The 16103-nt window shown below is 33.6% G+C and overlaps 1 protein-coding gene and 1 pseudogene across 2 annotated transcripts; one reads left to right on the forward strand and one right to left on the reverse strand.

The window, feature by feature from the left end:
• Nucleotides 1-1595: 1595 nt before the first annotated feature.
• On the reverse strand, nucleotides 1596-5926 carry LOC100803015 (ribonucleoside-diphosphate reductase large subunit-like; annotated as a pseudogene).
• Nucleotides 5927-6459: 533 nt separating this feature from the next.
• Nucleotides 6460-14080, forward strand: LOC100793461 (RNA-binding protein 39). 2 transcript variants are annotated; one of them, XM_003531347.5, is made up of 13 exons: nucleotides 6460-7133; nucleotides 8787-8865; nucleotides 8984-9040; nucleotides 9508-9563; nucleotides 10803-11031; nucleotides 11297-11383; nucleotides 11467-11541; nucleotides 11649-11729; nucleotides 12259-12320; nucleotides 12392-12560; nucleotides 12641-12729; nucleotides 12858-12972; nucleotides 13838-14080. In XM_003531347.5, exons 1-13 carry the CDS (start codon nucleotides 6622-6624, stop codon nucleotides 13877-13879), a joined length of 1653 nt encoding a protein of 550 aa, XP_003531395.1. In that variant the 5' UTR covers nucleotides 6460-6621; the 3' UTR covers nucleotides 13880-14080. The 2 variants fall into 2 exon arrangements, with proteins under 2 accessions (XP_003531395.1, XP_040874110.1); XM_041018176.1 differs by having other exon boundaries at nucleotides 12896-12972.
• Nucleotides 14081-16103: the final 2023 nt, after the last annotated feature.

Genomic DNA, 16103 nt, shown 5'->3' on the forward strand with positions numbered 1-16103 from the left:
AATTTACGTATTTGTAAAATAGTGGTTTTTGCTTTTAGTTATACATGACCGTTATATTGTTTGTAGAGATTAAAAGAATCACTATGTTTATAACATGGATTAAAAAACCCGTTACATTTTTGCAGGGATATACAAAAAAAAAAAAAAAAAAAAACTAGCAACAGATAATAAGGATGGTCCAGGCTGTAAATCAAACAAAGTTTTTAAAATCTGCTATATTTGCAGAGCCTTCGAAGTTTCCTTTTTCTCTTTTTTCCAAGTAGCTTTTTTTTTTGTCAGTCAGAATTTTAAATTCAAATTCTTAAGAATGCAATTCCATTAATAATTTGGAGAAAATATGGTTGCCCGTTATAACTTTACCCTAAATTAGTAGAATATGATCGGACATAATGTTAGGATACAAGTGATAATTGAGCAAGGAAAAATCTTTATAATTTTATTATTAATCAAAATTCATATAAAGTCAATTAAATGAAGAGCAAGGATCACAGGATAAGAAATAATATTTATCTTATTAAATAAATTTTTGTCACAAATATTTCAATCTATTCGATCAGAGATTAATGTTGTTTAAAATATTATGATCGTCGCGAAAAGGAATTTTCATATAACCAAAATTCAACATGAGATTTTCAGCTAAATAAATTGTCCCAATAAAATAACAGCATGCAATGTTTAACCATTGCGTCAACATGATGATTCTTATTTAATGATTTTCAAATAATTTTTAATCCAGAATGAAAATATTTTATTAAAGTAAAAATGTTACTGTTCCTAAAAAGTATAATGAAAGGGGATAAGGATTAAGAATTAATCAAATAAATAAATTTGCCGACTTAGTGTGGAATTTTAATAGTGCTATCAAGTAACACTTTACACTTATATTAGTAGTATTTTAATAACTTGGAGTCTTATACCATCGTTTTCTATAATTGTATTTATTGTTAGCGGACTCTTCCAAGCTAGGAGAAGCTAGAGTAGAGGCAACAAAAGGCTTGCTTTGGGTCAAACGGCCCACGTAACATAACGCGGTTTGAGGTGTACAATCAATTGTCGTGTTGTGAAATGTGAATGGATAAAAAACTGAGAGCAGTATTAATTATCAATTTTTTTTTATCCGTAAACTCACAGATCTTAATTAATTATCAATTTGTGAAAGAAATAAGAAGTCAAGAAGACACTGGAATAAAAGTAAAAGATGTTACAGGTGACAAAGATATTTGAGGATATTTTTCGGTTAACTGCTAGTTCATTTTTTTATTAGTTTTTTTTAAACGGTTCAGTTTATTATTTAAAAAGTTTAAGTGAAATAAATATTTAAAAAAGTAATTTATTTTATTAATTTGCAGTGTTTATATAATTATTGTTTTAAGTAGTGTTCTAGTTTTTTAACTCAGTGCTAAAAGTATTTCTTAATATTAGTGATTATAAATATACATTCAATTAGTTAACAATTCAATCAGAGCAAAAAATTGAGCAGAAAATTCCCCAATAAGAGACCTAGTTTCTAATAATATAAAGTCCACCAAGTAGTGTATCCAGAATTAAAAGGCAATGCGAGCTAGTGTATAGATATCTTATTTCAAATGTTCCTCTCTGAAATTCATTATCACTAAAAGATCCAACCGTGAAAGCAAACTTACATCCCACAAAACACACAAAATCCTTTATTAGAGACAACATGAACACATCCAATGAAAAATGACATTAACTAGACCCAAGGAAAAAGGTTGATGCCTTTGACCATGCATAGAAATGCAAAGAAGTCAACTTTCCAAAGTTGGGTTGATCCATGTGAATATTCAAGCTCTGACTCTGGTCTATGTAGCATCCTCTATCAACAGCCATATCAACCAATGTCTTTTGCTTAATCTCCCAAACAGTCCTGACAATTTCAAACTGAGTTTAGCATAAAACATCTTAGAGCCAAGTTTGGGTAAGTAAAAAAATCACAAATCTCATACTTGTATATGATTTTCAGGTCATCAGGTATTTCTGGGATTTTCTGAACTGAACCATCCTCAGAGATAATATTATTCTTGATTGTGTCAAGTCATGAAGTAAATGCTTGTTCACCACAACAAATTCACCACTGAAAGACAAACAGTTAACAATCAAAATAGATCAATAAGATATCAAAAAATAATAAGATGGTACGGCAATGAGCCTTAAAACTCTACGACTGTAGATATTAGAAGTATATGGCTCAAAACACTCATTATTGCCAAGAATCTGGCTAGTTGATGCAGTTGGCATAGGGGCAACAAGAAGTGAGTTTCTCACACCCGTCTTTGATATCATCTTCCAAAGTGCACCCCTATCCCAACGACTCGAGGCCATCACACCCATCATGTCTGGCTGAAGAATTCCCTGCACAAGACGAATATCACCTAAGCCACTACATACAAACATCGTGGATGTTTACATTTCTAGTCGTAAGCCTAAAAAATTAAGTTGAATATACATGTGCACGTGTAACATGGGCGAGCCCTGGTGCAGCGGTAAAGTTGTGTCTTGATGACTTGTTGGTCATGGGTTCGAATCCGGAAACGGCCTCTTTGCATATGCAAGGGTAAGGCTGCGTACAACATCCCTCCCCCATACCTTCGCATAGCGAAGAGCCTCTGGGCAATGGGGTACGAAGTTTTTTTTTTTTATACATGTGCACGTGTGTTCCACTGCGTTATGAATATAGCTCAAGACACTGAATAAGGCACATGTAGATAAGTCTTTCACGAGAATATACCTTGCTTATAGGACTACCACTAAATGTTTCATAGGGACCTTCTTTTGCAGCCAATTCAGATGAAGTTTTTAGTGCATGATAGTATATAGTCTGAAATATATCCTTGTTCAACTGCTGAGCCTGCACCTCATGTCAATGTAAAGTATCAAATTGATGAACATCTAGCTTAAATTGTAGATCAAAAAGCAGTTCCACAAATGCAGTATCAACTGGGTAGTAATTAACATCAATTATTTTATTGAGGTTTGTTGTCACCATTGCAGTAACCTACAATTATCAGTCATATAATGATAATGTCAATACATATTGAAACACGTAAAGAACATCTAGTATAGTGTGTAGTTCAATAATAACTAGAAATCGTACCTCTTCCAGTTTATCAAAGTCAAAATATCGATTTTTTGAGCCTCTGCTCCCAACAAGCTTAGTTGGATGAAATTCCATGATCACACCTTATAGTAAGTAGATAAACATCCTAAATCAGGAAGAACAAGTTGATCTAGCTACCTAGAAATCAAATGTGTAATCCTAACCTATGAAGTATGCCAGGGATGTCCTACCTTCTCTCTTACATATTGCGGCAGAGCAATTGATGCCAAGTTGCACACAGCCGTTTCTGTTGGACTTGTATACTCAATTATCTCAGTGCACAAGTTTCATGACTTGATTGTGCCCAAATTCTGTTGGTTGCTTTTCCTATTGCAAGTGTCCTAGGATATAGAAAAATGAAGAGGTTTCAATGAAAATAAATACAAAATGCACTGACAGAAACTTAGCAAAAGTCAAACAAGCATTTGTAAACCACCTTAAAAAATATGTAAGGAGTTCCAGTTTCTATCTGGGACTTCAAAATTTCAAACCAGAGAGATTCTGTGCCTGAACAACCTTCTTTGCTTTTCCCCATGTGCACATTAATTTTTTTAGAAAAACAAGGCAATAATAAGCAAAAGGCATATTCAAAACATGCAAAACAAGCCAACATATATAGACCAAACTTACTTCTCTTTCATACTGAGTGTAGAGTTTCTCAAATTCTTCACCCCACCCTAGCAATCAGCCAAACCTGGCACTTCATTGGGGCAAAACAAAGACCATTGCCCATTGCTCTGAACTCTTTCCATAAAGATATCAGACACCCAAAGAGCATAGAAAAAAATCTCGAGCACGTTGCTCTTCCTGCACAAATAACATTAACATTTGGCTATATCAATAAAATAGAACTATTCTTCAACTAGCATGAACTAATTTTTTTAAAGGCCCGGCGTCAATCATACCTTTCTATGGTTTTTCATTAAATCCAAGAATTCAAATATATCAGCATGTCATGGCTCCAGGTACACAACAAATGCACCTACAAGATGCACAAAATAAGAGTAAGTAAAAACAATTTGTAAGCATTCATTAGAATTACACTGTAGGAATTATCAATACAGTATAAAGGATTATTTACCTTTCCTCTTACCTCCCCCCTGATCAACATAGCGAGCAGTATCATTGAACACACGCAGCATTGGAACAATACCATTTGATGTCCCAGGTGTGGCACAAATGTAACTGCCTGTGGCATGAATGTTGTGAATACTAACACCAATTCCTCCTGCTGATTTGCTAATGACAACACACTCCTTCAAAGTGTCATATATTCCCTCTATACTATAATCTTTCATGCACACAAGGAAGCAACTACTCAACTGCCAATGCACATAAACAGATCCAACTACATAAGGTCGCCATATTAATCTTACACAATAAGGACAAAAAGCATACCAAATGTTCACAAAAAAGGGAGAGATGGAGGGAAAGAGCATTAACAGAAACTATACCTGAGGCCTAGGTGTTCTGTATTGAAAAGTGTTGGAGATGCATGAGTAAACCATCTCTGAGACATCATGTGGTAAGTTCTGACAGCAGAATCAATGTCATCCTTATGAATTCCAACAACAACCCTCATCAACATGTGCTGAGGCCTTTCCACAACCTTTCCTTGAACCTTCAGGATGTATGACCTCTCAAGGGTTTTGAAACCAAAGTAATCATAGTCAAAGTCTCTATCATAGATTATCTCACTGTCCAATCGAGCAACATTCTAAAACAAAACAGAAAACAAAACAAACGTGAATTTCAAATCATACCAAAACAACAGTCAAACAAAATCACACAACCAACAAATACACCACACACACACACACATAGTATAACGGTCAATAATCAGTCACTATACTAAAATCACTCAAAGGCATGTATCTTCCTATTTCGAAACATAAACCAACTACAATCAGATACTCAAACCTATACAATACCAGATCCATCACACATAAGAAACATTCACAAATGAAATCCATGCTTAACTGGGTAATCCAATAGAACATAAACAACACATTCCGAATTTCAAAGAGCAACAAATAGAATTACCTTGATGATAATTTCATAGATGTCATCAACAATCAGAGGAGCCTTCATCGCATACCTCTCATTAAAATGGTAATACATAACCTTAATCACGAAACAGTCACAATTTAACCATTGTAAACGACAATTCAACCACATCAAAATGCAGGAGAAGAGAAGAATCTCACAGAAGCATAGTCAGGGTGGTTGGCGGTCAGAGCGGGCTAGTGGTGACGCCTTTGTAGACGCCAGAACGGGGTCATAGTGTTGGGCGCTTAAACCGTAACTAAGTTTCTTGAGACGCGCGGTGATTTTATCAAAATGCACCGTCTCTTGTCTCCTATCTCTCTTCACCACATACATCTTGGCGCAAGCAATGAAGTGTTTGGGTACTGAGGGTATGTGCCCACTGAATAGTGGGACTTCCCTCGCAAAATATGTGCAATTTCGAGAGTGTTGGATTGGAATTCAGAACTATCTTTCTTGGCGCGACTTCGATATGCTTCTTGATTTCGATTCTTTTATGTGAATAGAACAATATGGAATAACTACCCTGTTACAAGATAATATTTTTGTCCTCTCCAAAAAGTCGTTGACTAATCCAGATTAACTCAGATTTATTTAAGAGATTCACTCTTACTAACGTCAGCATATAATTTTTCACACCCATTTTGTTTGATAATATGTACTGTAAATTAAGTTTTTAGTTTCTTATTTTTTTCCGATTCAAATTTTTAATCATTCAACATATCTTTTTAATAAATTTTAGTTTTTCATTAATTTTTTATTAATATTTTTAGTCCCTCAATTACTTTTTCCTCATTAGTCTCTTATTTATTTTTATTGCTTAAGATTAATTTTTATTTTGTCTAATTTTAGAATCTTGTTTTTTTATATATTTTGAATTAATTTTGCGTAATAAAAAATAAAAAACTAAAAATAGCCAAAAAAAAAATTAAGAAGCTAAAAATGCTCACAAAAAATTAATAGAGAACTAAAAATTATCAAATTTTTGAGGAATTAAAAATTGGCATTTGAAGCAGTTGAAAAACTAAAAATTTAATTAATTCTATTATATACTTTTAATTAACTCCCGTATTAGATAAAAACTTATTTTATTGTTTAATAAATTAGTTTTTTTTAATAGTGTGTAGTATTTTTGAGGTGTTATTTGAAGTTATATTTTTAAAACGTATTTTTAATAAATAAATATTTATAATTTAATAGCTTCAGTTATGGTTTCAAGTTTCGAGCTCCCTTTAAAGTTAGTTTTGTCAAAATATTTTTATAAGAGGAACATTATAATTTTTAATCATAATATAATTGAAAATATTTATTTTATATAGGGATATGAATTAAAGCTTCTATAATACTGTTACGAATACGGGAAGAAGCAACAACTATACTCTCATTGAAAGACTGAGAGAGTAAAGAAAACCCTAAAACCCTAGAAATTCAGAATTCAGCTGAAGAAGAAGGAGGAACCAATGGACTTCGACGAGTACGAATACCTGGAGAAGACAGTGGAGGAAGACATAGATTCCTCCAAGAAGAAGAAGGACGTCACCGACAAGAGCGAGAGGAGTTACCGAAAGCCCCGCGACGTCGACGACGATCTCGACGCCGATGACAGAAAGAGCAAGAGGTCTAGGGTCGACGACGAGAACGGCGGTTCCAAGAGAGATCGCGACAGAGACAGAGAGAGAGACCGTGACCGCGAACGTTCCTCTGGTCGTCACAGGAGCGAGAGGGAGAGAGACGGAGAGAGGAAAGACAGGGATAAGGATAGAGAGAGGAGGGATAAGGATAAGGATAAGGATAGGAGAGACCGTGATAGGGACAGGGATAGGGATAGGGATAGGGAAAAGGAGCGCGAGAGAAGAGAGAAGGATAGGGAGCGAGAGAGGGAAAGAGCGGAGAGGGAGAGATCCACAAGGAGCAGGAGTCGCTCCGAGAGGGACAGAGATAGGGAGCGAGATTTTGATATGCGCGATGGCCGGTAATTGGTCTTTTCTTTGTGTTTTGTGCAATTTGTTTGTGAACTAGGGTTAATTTTTTAGTTTAGCGTTGGTTCAATTCATCAATTGTCCTTGCAAATGGTTTGAATGGATGGTCATGAGTATGGTGAAATAAAAACAAAAAAGAAAACAGAAATAAGTGTGCATTGGCGATGAGATCTGCATTTATTCATTTGTGCTGCGTTGGTGTTTTTCTTATTATGTGCTATGTAGTTGTTACTTGTCAGTACTCACTAGTCAGCTACTAGTTTACTTGAAATCCGTTTCCAGATCCAGAATTCTTTTTAAAGAGTTGTCTATGGCGGTAAGGCTAATGGTGTGGCTATAATTCTATGCAAGGACTGAACTTATATACAGTGTTGTAGGCACTTTCGATTCTGTAATCAGAATTGAAGTTTTATGTTGGTAATCTTTGTCAACCTTTAATGGAAACCTTTACGATGTGGATTAATGCAGTGAAAGTGTGAAACACCAATTTTGATTGGAGAACAATCCCAAAAGCACCTGAAGAACTTTAACTAATCACAATTGGAGTTTTGTCCTTTTTTTCTGGTGAAAGGGGGGACTGAGTTGGGAATATAGCTTTATTTGGTTTAATAAAATGTGACTGGATTTGTATTATTTGAGGGTAGATTTTATGCATTTTAGCTTCTTCGTGTTATATATTTCTTATATGATTTTGTTTTGCAATTTGCATACCATTAGTGACCTTGAGGTGGCCTGAGAATGTATATCAATCATATCATTGCTATGTTGCCACAAGGCATTAACATAACTCTGTTTTCTTTACTAAGGTGTATACTTTTATGTTTTAAGCGCCTATCGCCTCAAGGCATTGAAATCCCTTTGTGTCTTAAGGGAACTTTTCACTTTTGACTACTTTGCTTGAGATATGTTACATTAATTCTAAAAATAAAAGATTATGATGTGTGCAACTCACTGTATGCTAAGTTCCTTGCTGCTAAGAGTCCCAAAAAATAGTTATTCTTTTAATATGATAACTATTATACACCCTTTAGTATCTCAGTGTAAAGTTAGTTGGCTAGGCTTTTTCTAATGTTATGATTTATGAATAAGATATAAAGGTATTTCTATTTCTCTTTTGAACCAGAAAGATACTCCTATGGTCCCAATAGGCGGTGACACCTCTTCAGACACCTTACCTTGGGGCCTTAGGCATTCATTTGGCTACTCTGACTCTTAGATTTAGCCGGATTCATGATGTAGGTATTATGTTATTATATATTTCCAGGTATTAGTATTTTATATCATTGATTTATTTAATGGATCCTGCTAGGTTGGTTTATGATAGGTTCCTGGTGCAATTTTGGCTTTATTAATTCAAAGAATAATAAAGTAAGGAAATCCTGACCATAGGTCCTGAAGTATATGCATAATATTGTAAGGATTATTAAGTGATGATTTGGTGGATGATATGCTAACAAAATATACTTTGGATTATACTGATAGAATGAGACATCACTCCCTCTCAAATTAGGTGCAATTTTGGACTGTAATGTTAATGGTGTATATTTGGAATTATGCTATAAATTATACCTTCTGATCATCAAAATTAATTAGTATGAACTTCTTTTATTATTTTTTTAATAACTTCATTTTAATTTGAGTTGCAGGAGATTTAGGGATAAAAAAGAGGCTGCAGAACCTGAGGCAGACCCAGAAAGGGATCAGAGAACTGTTTTTGCCTACCAGGTTTATTGGAAGTTCCTATTTTTGTTTGTTTTAAATTATATGAATTCATAAGTTCTACATATTTGGATATTTGGTGTCTTGTTCTGATGATTGGCTATTTGTCCGGTGATGATCTCAGATGCCGCTAAAAGCAACAGAGAGAGATGTGTATGAGTTCTTTTCAAAAGCTGGCAAGGTCAGTTGCTTTTAAATTTGATATACTTTTGGCATTGGAACTGGGATGACTTGCCTATTGAACTATTTTTTCTCCATTGGAACTTTATTGACTTATGTTGTCATTTAAACTATTATTTTATGTTTTGTATTTAGTATATTGTTGCTTCTCGTTCTCGATGGTAAGTTGGTAACAGTTATGTACAATGTACAAGTTCTTACAAGCATACTGAATGTTTTTTATTCCGAGACATTTGGTTGCTGTTGAGGTATATTGTCCTCTGCCTTCAGTTTTAAGTAGGACATGGACTTTATTATTTCTCAACATTTGTTTTTGCGATGAATGAATATGAGGTTACATTACATGATGTTTGGTTTTTGGTTCAACACCACAAATTTGGTGTTTGGTTTGCATGCTTAGGGTGAATGTCATATATTTGCTTCTGTATGGGATACTTCAAAGTTTAATGTTCTTTCCTTCCATTTCAGGTGAGAGATGTCCGTCTGATCATGGATAGGAACTCAAGACGATCTAAAGGAGTTGGGTATGTGTTTTATTGTCAAATAATCTCTTGTTCTTATGTATGTGCTATTGTGGTATTAGGATATCAACATCCAAGAATCATGTTTAACTGTATCTTTAAATGGACTAGCAATGCGATAATGATGAGGGATGGTGGGAATACCTTGCACTCATGTTTAATCAATTCATGCTGCACACTCAAGGTAGATGACATAATCCTAGTTTTCTGTTTGGTCCTATTCCCAATTTTCTTCCTCTGCATGTCATACAATGAGGATTTCATTTGTATGCTGATACCCTTGTTAGTTTATTTTCCTCCATTTATTAATTGGAAGCCCCTTGTATTGGTTGTGGGGCTTGGTAAGGTTGATATGGAGGAAATTTTACTCTCCTTTTCTATATCTCTACCCTTTTTTTTAGAATAATGGCTATAAGTAGCTACTAGATGAGATGCTCATGGATTTGGTTCTTTTTGACTTTACTATTATCTGACAAGTGAGTTATTGAGCAAGGCCAGCTGCCAGTTTTTGGTTTGGTTTCTTTTCCTAGGGTTGGATTTTCCCATGTATACATATATCTCCAAAGTACGTGTTACCGTCTCTAATCCTGTCTCTTCCAGTCTCAATCACTGTTCTGAAAACTGGGCAGACCAGAAAAATGGTTTACAATGGGTCAATGAAAAATGCTTAATATAATGTTAATTTTGATTTGTTTCCCTTAAAAACATGGAAAAATGAACCTAAACTTGTTATGGTTAATGAACCTTGTTGTGTATTGTTGAAACTTAGACTTTGGTTTGAACTTTGAATCCATATCATTATGTTTCATTTTTAGTTTTATAAAATTATATTATGTTTTCATATTATTTTATGTATTATCAAATTTTATTATTTTATTAATACCAGTTCGATCACAGTTTAACCATGGTTGAACATTGAACCTTGAATTAGTGCCTTAGTTCAGTGACTGGTCCAGTTTTAAAAACATTGGTCTCAGATGGTTTCCTTCCTATCATTTTCTCTTATTCTCTCTTGATTGAATTGTCAATTTAATGATTAATACATGCTTTAGCTTTTAATGTTTATTATGACAGGCTAACATTTACTTTACAAGTCAGATACATCAAATGAAACTCAGCCTGATCTGTCTGCACTATAGTTTTTGTTTCCTTACATCTCTTTGCTGTATGCTTCGTAAGTTTTGATTGCATCTTTGTTTATTAGTTCTGAAAACTTGATGCAAGTTCTTGATGAGGATGCAGGTATATTGAATTTTATGATGCGATGTCAGTGCCAATGGCTATTGCTCTCTCTGGCCAACTTCTTCTTGGACAACCTGTAATGGTGAAACCTTCTGAAGCTGAAAAGAACCTTGTTCAATCTAATGCTTCTGGTGGAGCAGCCGGTGTAACTGGCCCCTATGGAGCTGTGGACCGAAAATTGTATGTGGGGAATCTTCACTTCAACATGACTGAGAGTCAGCTTCGGGAGGTATTTTACTTTTGTTGCTGTCCTATTGGCTGCTGTGGTGAGGATGCAGAGTTTTGGCATGTTTCTTGGTCTTTGCTACATTTATTAGGAATATGAATGCACATGATTATATTGAATACCAATAACTTGACAAATCATATCTCCTTAGAAATATTCAATTAAGTTTCTCTTATCCGGATCTAGTATAGTGGTAGGTTGTCACCAATTTGAATCTTATTGCGACAGTTTTATCATCATTTGATATACTTTGTTTTGGGTGTTTTAGATTTTTGAGCCATTTGGTCCGGTTGAGATTGTGCAACTGCCTCTTGACTTGGAAACAGGACACTGCAAGGGTTTTGGGTTTGTTCAAGTTCGTTTCTAACACTTAACTTTGAGAAATTTGGATTCAGGTAGCATTGCTATTTATCTCTTTAATTTGCATTCATTGGACAGTTTACTCATCTAGAACATGCCAAGGCTGCTCAGAGTTTAAATGGAAAATTAGAGATTGCTGGCAGAACTATCAAGGTAGAAATGTGTTGTTCATTTTGTTTTTCACTTGTTTGTTTTCAGTTTTGTTGATGATAATTCTGTCAGTTCTTTTGTTTGTGACTGATATTGTGCATCAAATTCAGGTTTCATGTGTCACAGATCATGTTGCAAGCCAAGATACAACCGCAAAATCTGCAGACTTGGATGACGATGAAGGTGGATTGGTAAGTTTGCTCTCGTTATATAAAATATTCAAAGACTAGTGATGTGTCATTTAAAATTTTAAATCTATACCTCATCATGCAACATTACAAATTTACTAAAGTTGTTTGTGCTTTAAAGAAAAAGGCCCTTTTTCAGTTAAAAAAATATGTTTACAAAATTATAATTATCAATGCAAACTCTTCAAAAAAGTTTTTTGTGTTTACGGATTGGTTGTCACCTGCATTGAAGTTTAGTGCTGAGAGGATTTGCACATAATAACTCATAAGTTAATTCTGAACATAGGTTAGAAGCAGGTGCTTTCAGGTTTCCCTCTTCTCAAATAAGATTAAGATTTTTTTTCTTTTCTGCATCTTTCACTCTCATTTTGCACTCAGAAACATTTATTTCTAGGCTGGGATTGGCCTTAGGGTGTTTAGGAAGCTTCTCTGTTCCTACATCTTTGTTTTGTTGATTTTTCTCCCTGGTAAACTAACAATGTTATTTATTCAAAATGAAGACCTTGCTTATGTACTGTGCTTTGCTATGCAGACTTTAAATGCTCACTCAAGAGCATTGCTTATGCAGAGGCTGGCTGGTGCTGACCCTGCAAGGTATGTCAATAATAATATTTCTCAATTTTTTGTAAATCGGTTCATTTTCTTCACAGTTTTCAACTTTGCAGCCTAGGTTTGCCTGTTGTGAATGGCTCAGTTCCTGCTCAGCAGACTATTAGCTTGCCTATTGGCGCACCAGTTCTACCAACGCAAGTTATGCCTAATCCAGCAGTAGAACCTGTAGGAAACCCCAGCGACTGTTTACTTTTAAAGAATATGTTCGACCCGAGCACTGAGGTCCGTGGTTAACTGATTATATACTTCCATCATATGATTTTTAATTTAACAAATTAGTGATAGCAAACATTGCAATGCAGACGGAACCTGATTTTGATATAGACATTAAAGAGGATGTAGAGGAAGAGTGTTCTAAATATGGCCGGGTGAAGCATATTTTTGTTGACAAGTAAGCTTACAAATGTGCAGCACACTTCAATAATCAAGAATAATTTTACTGCATGCTTTTACTTTATTTTTAAAATTAGTTTCCACATTTCATGTGAGTAACAATTAATTGGTTTGGCACATATACAGAAAAAGTTCAGGTTTTGTGTATTTGCGGTTTGATACAGTGGAAGCGGCAAGTGGTGCTCAACGTGCAATGCACATGAGATGGTTTGCACGCAGGTTAATTTCAGCTGTCTTCATGGTAATCTTTTGATTCATGAGTTCCACCTTTCCTGCTTTTGGACTTGAAAATGTGATTTATAATAAAATTAGGTGTTCGGTCTATTTTCTGTTTTTATTTTTTGTTAATACGTTTTTAATAATATTTGCAAAAATCTTGAGAACAAGATGGCATTTCTGTACTGAAGGGTTGATAAATGCTTCATAGCAGAAATAAAAACTAACTTACCCAAGTACTCGGAGTTTCCTCACTAAGCAGAGGTATTGGGGGGAGGGTGTCATTGTATGCAGTCTTACCCTCGCATACATAGTCTTACCCATGACCAACCAGTCATCAGCGACATAAAGGGATCTATAAATAGGAATTTTCATATACTTTTTCATCAGATTTGTGAAATAGTCGGAGTTGAACTTATTTATCTTACTTGAGGTATTTCTTTTCTAGGATTATATTATCTTTTTCAAATGTCTAAGTAGGTGTCCTATTATTTCAATATCACCCTACCCGTTATCCTTGTGCATTAATATGTTACAGTTCAGACCCCTGGGCTACGTGAGGCTTAGTATCAGCAGGTTTTTTAGTCGTCTCTCCTGCAATGTTTTCATGTCTATAGTTGTGTGTATGTTTTTGAATAATTTTCTTCATTTAATGTATTTTTATTTATAAAAGATTGAGGTTCAGCAGGTTAGAATATGAGAATTCCTGTAGTCTTTGGTTAGAGTGTTTATATCATGTCCGATAATCACATTACCATGATATCGTGCGGCCTGAATGTCTCTGTTCTCTCTTTCCTTTTTCTTTCTCCCCCGCTTAAAATTTAAAATTCCTAATGTTATACAGTGAAACTTTTCTTCTATATTATTTCAAGAGATTGTTTGTTTTGCAGCAACCAGAGTTGTATGAAGCCAAGTTTAAAGGGGAAGTTTGAGGAAGTTCATACATGGCTCGAGGCTCCTGAAGATACAATATGCATAATTTTTTGTGGTCTTAGTTTTCATACATTAAGTTCTAGTTTATAGATTGATTCATGAATTGTATTAGATGTATGATTACAAAAATGATAATGTCCTGATATTGGCGATTTTTATGATCAGGTTACCGTTGCGCATCCCAATGCACATTTTAACAATCTTGCCATGTCGTTTCATCATGTGTAATGTAGAATATTTTCTATTTTTGCCTTTATGTAACTTTCAAAGTTTTTGGGTTTATGGAACTTCAATTTTTTTTCCTACGAGGATAAAATGTGAGTTTTTTTTTAGTTAACTTAAATTGTGAAAAAGTGTTTTTCTTTTACATCAAAAGTGCTGTTTTAAGCAGATAATTTTTTTTTCTAATCAGTTTTATTTTTAGAAAATAAAAAATAGTTTAAACAAAAACACTAAAAAATAAATAAAAAATTATTTATTTTATTTTAAAGTATTTCTTTTAACAAATAAGTTTAAACAAATTGGTCCTAAATGAGGGAATGCTTTCCTTTCCAGGTTTACATACAATTTTGTGTGAAAAATGAGGCGCATATATATATATATATATATATATTGAATTGCTCTCCTTTTTCCCCGTTTGCAATTTACAAGATATAAATATTTACTAATATGATCATTTGTAACCACCTTGTTGGCATTAGTGGAAGATGAGCTACTTTTACCTTTGAAGAGTCAGAGATTAGTTAGTTAGACATTTTGTTATATGGTTTTCAACAGTGATGACTTATGACCAGAATTTTGCATGAAATCGAGGTAAGCGACAACCGCGTGAAGGTTGGAGGGGGAAGAATCTCCCAGCGGGGGGTCACTGGGCAGCATTTTATTCTCTTCCTATTAATGATTCGTGTAACTGTGTAACATTTTACTTTTAAAAAAGAATATCGGTAATTTTTATATAATTATCATTCGCACTGCAGATTCATAAGTTAGCTCAAAGATGATATGGTGTTGAAGCAATTTTTTGTAAGAATTATAATCAGCACAACTTTATTAGAGGACGAAAAAGAGTGGTATATAAAATGAATTTGAAAAAAAAATCCCATACCCTTAAATTTAGATTAAAAAAAATTAACATGTTGGATGAAATGGAATATATAACATCATCAAATACTTTTATGCATCTTATGTTTTAAATAATCAGATCTAGTAATATTTCATCCCTTTCCATTTTTTTTTATCAATCCATGAATAGTTCATTAAAGTCATGATGACTCCCTATTTATAATCGATAAAGTTTTTTAGTTTTATGGTGCTGGTACCATAATTATGTAATAGTGCGGGGAGGGGGAGTTGGCAGTGGCTTGCGAGAGCCAGAGAGGGAGAGAGAAAAGGCTATAATGGGAGATTTAGTACTCCTTTATGTTTTTTTTAACAGAGTAGTCCTTTATGTTAAACATTTAGTTATTGACTTAATTTGTTGTTATTAAATAAAAAAAATCAGTGACTAATTTTTAAAAGAGATCATAAGTATTTTTTATAAGTCAATTTGGATAATTTTGTGGCAGTTAATATAGCGTTCAATAGTAATTACTGACCAATGTAAATTGATAAAAGAAAAGTCAATATCTGACTGTTAAAATCATTTAATTCGATAATTTAAATTTATCAATCTACCGAAAATGAATTAAATTACTGACATTTTGTGTCCGTACAGTAATTGTTGTGAGAGGTTAGTTGAAATAAAATTAAGGTTTAAATATATTTTTTATCTTTATAATTTTTTAATTTTTGTTATCATTGTAATTTTTTTTTGTTTTAGTCTTATAAAATGTGATTGTTTTGTTTTTGTGTTTTAGATAATATTTTTTATTTTTTAAAACGTTATTTAAAACATCTTAAGAACAGAAAATAAAATAAACATATTTTATAATAATTAAAATGAGAAAAAATTAAAGGAATGAAAATAAATAAATAAAAAAACACTAAATTACGGAGAACAAAATTGTATATATGCCTAAAATTAAACTATTTTGACAATTGTATATACGTTTGTGACCAATTTAACGAATGAATGTAATGTTTTCTTTTTGCCATTGACATTTCGTTCAGTAATTTAGTCACTAAATTGATCCATAGACTATAACTTAGTTTTCTCTGTTGATCACAAAAGATTGCTAATATAGACAATTTACTTTCGTTTAATAAAGGCAATCAATAATCCAT

The sequence above is a fragment of the Glycine max genome, chromosome 8 (assembly GCF_000004515.6).
Source record: "Glycine max cultivar Williams 82 chromosome 8, Glycine_max_v4.0, whole genome shotgun sequence".
NCBI classification, from domain to species: Eukaryota; Viridiplantae; Streptophyta; class Magnoliopsida; order Fabales; family Fabaceae; genus Glycine; species Glycine max.